The sequence below is a fragment of the Nanorana parkeri genome, unplaced genomic scaffold (genome assembly GCF_000935625.1).
Source record: "Nanorana parkeri isolate BGI_ZX_2015 unplaced genomic scaffold, ASM93562v1 scaffold2807, whole genome shotgun sequence".
In the NCBI taxonomy this organism is placed as follows: domain Eukaryota; kingdom Metazoa; phylum Chordata; class Amphibia; order Anura; family Dicroglossidae; genus Nanorana; species Nanorana parkeri.
Window position 1 is genome coordinate 37,081 of NW_017309075.1, and position 8,035 is coordinate 45,115.

At 48.7% G+C, this 8,035-nt stretch overlaps 1 protein-coding gene across 1 annotated transcript in view; it reads left to right on the forward strand.

Annotated features, from left to right (window-relative positions):
• Nucleotides 1-8,035, forward strand: part of LOC108802339 (tubulin delta chain-like) — an 18,855-nt gene that overhangs the window by 897 nt on the left and 9,923 nt on the right. Inside the window, exon 2 of the mRNA XM_018574203.1 lies at nt 671-766. Coding sequence (XP_018429705.1) covers nt 671-766 — 96 coding nt within the window. The remainder of the gene's footprint in view (nt 1-670; nt 767-8,035) is intronic.

The window sequence follows — 8,035 nt, forward strand, 5'->3', positions numbered from 1 at the left end:
TTGGCGACGCGCGGGGGGGGGGCGTATTGTGGAACCCGGCCTTGGGGCGGCAGGGAGAGTAAATCCGGCCCTGAGCCCGGTCACCTGAGTATGGAAGGGTTGGCCCGCTTGTCAGGTTTTTTTCTTCTGTCTATAACCCGGCTGGGGTCCCTGCAGTGTCTATAACTTGTCCTGATCATTATTGTCACCAGGACTGAAAGTGATGGGGAAAATAGAAAATTTGGAATTGCCAATGGGGACTCCTGTACCAGTGACCACTGTCTAAAACTGCCCCACACACTGTAATACTTTCTTCATTCAAGCTGAAGGAAGAATATATATCCGATTACTCCATCAATGCTTACGAGCGCTGATCGAGGACTCACCTGCTGTCTTCATCACATTCTGACACTGGCCCCTGTCAGGATACATAGGCTGCTCGTTCGATCAGCTGACAGAGGGATGCTGGCCAAATGGGTGCCACGGCGGCACCCCGTGTGTTTTTTACTTTCGGCCAAATTCATAAAGTGTACGGCCAGCTTAGGAGGGGATCTGGGAAATGGAAATGCGTTCTACATTTACTAGGAGAAAACTATTAATATGACCCAGAACACAAGAATTCCACCTAATAGTGAAACTTCACCATCCAGCGTCACCATCCAGCGTCACCTTCCTTCCTTCTCTTTCCCAGGTATCCTTATTTCTCACGAGACGGGTTGATTAATGCGATCTGCGTTGACAGCGAACCAAAAGTCATTCGGAGGTTGCGGCAACAGGTGAAGAAAGGGTGAGTGACTACAGCAGACCGAGGGCTGCAAGCAATTGGGGATGAACATAGTTCATTCTACATATATCTGAGTCATAAGAGTTAGCAATCTTTGTATAGCGGAACTATTACAACTCTAAGGCAGAGCCAGCTGTACCCGCCCCCTCACTCGTCTGTTCCGCCAGTTAGCGATGGAGGATCGGAGCGGGGAGCGGGGAATCCAGCCCCATCCCCTGTCACAGCAGAGAGCCGTGACAGGATCGAGAGGAAAAAAAATGGCTTCCTGCTGGTCTGATGGCCTCACCAGCATTTCCTTTGGTGGTGGTGGTGGTGGTGGGGGGTGGCAGGCATCCTTCCAGGACTGAACAGCACTCTCTTCATGACTCTAATAATGCGAGAGCCCCTCAGTCCTGGAGTTCGATGAGCCCAGCCTGTGTGATGACGTGCCTCCCAGGGAGGCGTGTAGACAACAACAAATGTTGTTCCACTTTAAAATGAATGTTTTGTGGACTAAATAGTGTGGCCCAGTATCATGTACCTGGATGGAGACCAAGCTGGGAAGGGGGCCACCTGTGCACCTCTCGCCCTACACCTCTGGAGGTGGTGACAGAGGATGTAAGGACGTGGAGAGGCACAGGCACCTGTACTGATGGCAGGACAAGATCCGTAGAGATGCTTGAGAGCGTTGAACAGGCGGCTGAGTTTGCAGGACCAGGATGACACCAGAACCACTAGGCACTGGTGCAGATGTCTGGCAAGTACCTGGTGAAGCACTGGTTGCGTGAGTTGGCTCAGAGTGGAGGCAGTTTGAAGCTGAGGTGACGCACGGGAAAGCAGAATCTCGAAGTGCCAAATGGTAGGTCAGAAGCGAGGTCAAGGATCATAAGCCAGGGTCATGCACAGGAAAGCAGAGAGACAAGGTACCAAATCTTAGAAGGAAGTGGAGTCAATGGCCACTAGGTGAGTTCATACTCAGGAACGAGCTGACAACCAGTAAGCAACTTGCTCATAGCTTCTGTCTGTTTATATAAGCAGAGTGTGCCTGCTACTGAGCGTGGCCCAGTGCGCTAATGTGCATGTTCCAGTGCGTGCACGTCTATGCAACAATGCACGTTTGCCCGGGACCTTTAGCACAGGATTGTGCGCAGATGTACACGCACGTCTTTGAGCTGGAACCGGCTTTGCTGGTGAGTCCTACACCCAGCCCGGTGTCTTTTGCTAACCTGCTCAACCACTTCCACTTTCAGTCTTGGCACCATGAAACAAGAATTACAAGGTTTGTAATTCTCCCCAGTTCCGATACCAGTTCAGATACCGGTGCCGATACCTGGGATCTTCATGAGAACTAGCAGGGTTGCAGAGGTTGCAGCTGCCACTGGGCTCTGTCACTCCACCACTGTCCTGAAATCATTAGTCTGTATTGTTTTAGAAAAACTGTCACATGACACTAAACAATAATGTATCAGTACTTGGACAAGTATCGGTACTCGTACTCGGTCTGGAAAAATGGTATCAGGGATGCACAAATCCCAGGAGCCCCATAGCCAATACTCCTTAAAAATGACAGCTGCCTCCTAGCTGTTAAATTTTTCTCTAGTTTAGTCCTGGAGTTGGAAAAGTTTCAGCACTTGTGCTTGTACCAAGTACGGTACTTGAACGGTATCTGAACATCCCTCATTTTTATCTATGGGGGGAGCATGGTGGAAGGAATCAGGCCCCAACGTCTTATATGTTTTGAATGCTTCAACAGTGCCATAATTCCCAGCTCTGTTCCTGTCCACCTGGGAGTTTTGGGTGACCCTGCCAATCTTGGTGTGTTCCATCTCCTCCTGTTACATTTTGCATAAGAATAGGATGTTTGTACTCGCCATCAAATTCTTTTCTTGAAGTCCATTGAGGGGCACAGGAAGCCTTTCACCTTTTCGGTTACGCTATCAAAGCAGTACCAAGAGCTTGATCATAAACACACAGAGGGGTGGGACTGATGTTCCTCAATGTGTTCCAAGAAAGAGATTTTATGGCGAGTATAAAAATCCTTTTTCTTTTTCTCGACCACCGAGAGACACAGGAAGTCATTCACCTTCGGTACTCCTAAAGAGACAAAGAAAACACAAAACAATGGTGAGAGATACTATTAGGCAAATATGTGATATACAGCTACCCATGGATCCCTGGACATGTTTATTCCACCTTACAGCAGACTCGGTCGGGGGGTACAAGAAATCTCTAACACCCCATATGCTGAACGCAGCCAAATCACTGTTCCCGACATACTGGGGAACAGCTGAAATCCCCTTCATCTCAGAATGGTTTGTCAGACTGGATTCGACCAGGTGGATGGTTGAACTAGTGATGATGAAGCAAGATAAATATGCGTTAGGCCTTTAAAATATAGGGAAAGTGGCAAGAATTTAAAGCATCAGAGGTATACTGCCCTTCTGCAAATTAAAAAAGGGAACGATCAAGGAATAAGGAATATTAGTCAACCATACGTAAAGGGAAAATATAAAAGGGAGCAAGAATAGGAAGAGATGCCATAGAAAAGAAGACAATATTAAAGGAGAACTATGGGGTTAAGGTTTTTCCCCATAGTTCTCCTCAGAGTCACGGGAGGACACAAACTAGCGTCCTCCCGTCACCCTAGGCTCAGTATATAGGGAGCTACAGCTTGCGGTATACTGAGACGCCGCGGCTGAAGCGGATCCCGACAATTGTGCCGGGATCCGCCCAGCTGCGTGACTGACAGCTGGCTCCTCCTATCTAGAGGCAGAACCAGCTGTACCCGCCCCCGTCCGTTCCGCTAGTCAGCGCTGGAGGATCGGAGCGGGGGGAGGGGGGAATCCAAGAGAAAAAGAGAGGAAAAAAAGAAAAGGCTAGTTGCACTCCTTACCGGTATGACCCCGTGATCGGGGAGGGGTGCTCGGAATGACTGCGGATGGCGCCGCCAAATACAGATAATTGCAGAAACGTCACCAGCACACCAAATCCTTATAGGATCAAAGTTCGTAGATTTTATTGCAAACTCATGTCCGTTACACAAGCGCTTTCGGGGCCACACAGGGTCCCTTCATCAGGCATAGCAATGAGGCTCGGAGCGGGGGGAGGGGGGAATCCAGCCCCTCCCCTGTCACGGCTCTGTGCCGTGACAGGATCGAGAAGTGAGCGAACACCGGTATGTGTTCGCTCACTTCCCGATCTACTGAGCCGACCTGTGACAGTCTCATTGTCACAGGTCGGCTAGAACTATGAGGTGAGTGGAAAGCACTCCCCTCATAGTTCTCCTTTAAAGTAAAAACTTGTAAATAGTAGAGCCTTGGGAAAAGAAGAAAAAAGAAAATGAAGACTTAAAAAAGAAAAAGAAAACACAAAGCAAAACTGGGGACTACCTGCAGCTCAAAGAGCCACCTGAAGGACTTTACATGAAATGAGGCCTGAACTTCCACCTGGTAGAACTTTGAGAGCGTGTGAACAAAAGACTAAATTGCAGCCTTGCAGGTTTGAGAAGCAGTAGCCTGATGCAGGAAAGGCCAGAAAGCACTCGCAGGTCTAGTAGAGTGTGCGCCTTGACGGAAAGTGGTGGAGCCCAATACTTGAGACCATACATTTGGTCTGCCTGAGCCACCTAGAGATGGTGGAATAAGAAGCTGGTGCACCCTTGTGGGGACCATCTGGGCTGACGGAAAGGAATCGGTCTTCCAGAAAGAAGCCGTGGCTGAGAGATAAACCCTCACAGCCAAAGAATGGAAAGAAATTTCCTGTTGGTGAACCGGAGCCAGCCAGGTTGAGGACAAAGGCCAGAACTACCTTAGAAAGGTCCTGGACCAGACCAGAAAATGTCATTTACAGGATAAGGTAACAAGTTCAGATACTGGCTCCGCCCCAAAAGGAGTGACGCATGCGTTCCCTGGGTGGAATGCGGAAGTCGGCCGGCATTCAGTTCCGGCCACTTCCGAAGCTGGCGGGGTATTTAAACTCGTCGGGAGGCTGACACGGTTTTCCACGATCATGGACGCAGCTCCCTGCAGCCCCCCGACACCTCTACCTCCTGGGAACCCTGCTGGACGACCTTAGCAACCTGGATGCTCTGGGACCTCACACTCAACCGGAACCCCTTCTGTCCAGTCCGGAACTTCATAACCCCCTCAAGGGGATTCAGCAGCCTCTTGTTTATCTGCTCATTGGCTGATGCCATCATATGGGAATTTTTTTTTTTTCCATTTTAAAATTTTGTTTTATTGAGCATAACAAAAGTATAGAACATACAGGGTGATCAAACATATCACATCACATCGGTCAAGCACAGTGCTGTCTTACTGCCAAGCAGCTTATTTCACATCACAGCATAATACAATAAGGAACACGTAGTCAGTAGCGCCTACTGAATTCGGCCTCAGGTCTAGACCGCGAGGACAACTTGTATAGTACTTATGGACACCAGGATGATTGTGTAAAATTATCGACTGGGCAGATCAGTGACCAATGCCCAGCCGTCTATAAGTTTGACCTGTGGTAGCCAACATGACAGTAAGTACAGAGACACACACAATGGGGTAACAAAAACACTGAGAGACAGGGGTCCATCATATGGGAATTGATCTGACTAATGGGACTGTATCATTACAATCGATAATTCCAGAGCTGCCATTTGACATCCCCTCTAACTGGGGCTATTTCTATAGATACTATAAAGTACACTGTCGGGGGTGTGGAATTCCTATCGACCGACGCCCGGGACAAGCAGTTTCGGGCGAGTAGTTTTTTTCTACATTTAGCCCGGCTGTGGGGCTAAATGTAGTATGGGAGCCGTTTTGTACAAGTGATTTTAAACAGCTGTACAGCCATCCAAAAATCACTCGTAACCTGCCTGAATCACGCTTCTCCTCCCCCCTCCCCTCTCTCTATCTCCAGCAGCTGGCCGGCCATGTACTGCTCCTGGCTGCCTGTGTCTCTGCACGTGGGCTTCCTTTTTGCCGTAGTCTTCGGGGTCCCCCCCTCTTGTGGGGGATTGATGACCACGGCAAATTAGGTTCCAGAGCACGGGGCAAGGCAGAAAACGGTTCTCTACTCTGCTCCATATGTGCAGTGACACAGCAATGCAGCCATCCTGTCACAGGAGAAATAGCGCAGCGCTGTGCTAGAACTCCTGTGTTGGAGGTGACAGGGTCAATAAAGAGAACCTGTCACCTCCTAAAGCTATCACACAAGGCCTTGTTACCCTTGTGTGATAGCAATAAAGTCAAGTAAAAAAAAAAAAAGAGAAAAATAAAATATATAACACTTAAAAATGTAAACATTAAATTGGAAAAAATAATAAAAATGTAAATACATAAAAATAGAAGAAAAAAAAGGCGATAAAGTAAAAAATAAATAATGAAAAAAAAGTATTACACAGCAAAAAAAAAATTTTTTTTTAAAAATCTGTAAAAATTAAAACCAATCCCTAACATCTGCATGTGAATAAACGCATACATGGTGCATTGTGTGAGTGGAGTGGGCGATCCGTTACCACACGGCAATCGTGCACAAAACCGTGTGGATGGCCGGGCGGAATCTCACACACCGCCGATCACGCTGGCAGTGCCATTATTGTCTAACGGCACCCCAGTCGCACAGGGCAGATTGCGCAGTTTCCCGCCGCAATAACGCCCGTGCAATCGCACATAATCGCGATTGAAAACATTCAGAGATTACCACGCACATGTAACCCCATTGAAATCAATGAGGCCGCAAGGCAACCGTACACGGCCTCGCGCCAAGTCTGCAACCGCCCCAAACGGTAAATTCACTTTCCCAAGTAATTTGGAAAAATGGAATTACCCGCACAAATCTGGTCCAGACACCATTTCCCTCCCCCGCTATACTTACCTTTCAGGGAACGGTCCTTTCCATCCGCCAGTATGGGTGTACTACCCTGTTTCCCCGAAAATAAGACCTAGTACTATTTTTGGGAATTGGTAAAATATAAGACCTACCCCGAAAATAAGACCTAGTTGTGACCATTCCCAGGGCCGGTGGTGGCATAAGGGGGAACTTGAAGAGCCGCGGGAGAGAATCAGCTGTGCCAACGAAGCGAGGCGGCAGTGGAGGGAGCAGAGCCGCATAAGCCTATGCCTCCTCTATAGCGCCGGCTCCTGTCACAGGCGGAGTGATACCAAATGCACTCCGCCTGTGAGGAATCCATAGTGAAAGTGCGCTTCACTCATTCTGGCCAGCGATTGGTTAGCAAATTGCTCTACGCACAGGGCGTGTGCCGCTGGTCCCCGCCGCAATAACGCCCGTGCAATCGCACATAATCGCGATTGAAAACATTCAGAGATTACCACGCACATGTAACCCCATTGAAATCAATGAGGCCGCAAGGCAACCGTACACGGCCTCGCGCCAAGTCTGCAACCGCCCCAAACGGTAAATTCACTTTCCCAAGTAATTTGGAAAAATGGAATTACCCGCACAAATCTGGTCCAGACACCATTTCCCTCCCCCGCTATACTTACCTTTCAGGGAACGGTCCTTTCCATCCGCCAGTATGGGTGTACTACCCTGTTTCCCCGAAAATAAGACCTAGTACTATTTTTGGGAATTGGTAAAATATAAGACCTACCCCGAAAATAAGACCTAGTTGTGACCATTCCCAGGGCCGGTGGTGGCATAAGGGGGAACTTGAAGAGCCGCGGGAGAGAATCAGCTGTGCCAACGAAGCGAGGCGGCAGTGGAGGGAGCAGAGCCGCATAAGCCTATGCCTCCTCTATAGCGCCGGCTCCTGTCACAGGCGGAGTGATACCAAATGCACTCCGCCTGTGAGGAATCCATAGTGAAAGTGCGCTTCACTCATTCTGGCCAGCGATTGGTTAGCAAATTGCTCTTGGAAAGCTACGGCACCCCCTGATTGCCCTTATCACCCTATTTTTGTACATGAATACATGTAGATTTTTCTACATGAAAAAGTGTGGATTGTTGTACGTTAAAAAAAAAAAAAAATAAGACCTAGTGTGTCTTTTTTTAGCCCCAAAAAATATAAGACAGTGTCTTATTTTCAGGGAAACACGGTATCTGTACCTGTGCCATTGTAATCTGAATTTCGCTCTCAAAATTCAAGCACTCGTTGGTCAGCGCAGTCATCTGACGGCACTGACCAACGAGAAGCTCTTCTTGGCATTGCTAAATACGGTTATGGTTAAATAGTTTTTTAGGACCAGGCCCGGATTTTCCACAAGGCCACCGAGGCCCGGCCTCGGGGCGGCAGCGGTGACCTTGTGGGGAAGTTGCGGGCGCCGGTGTGAGGTGTCCGGC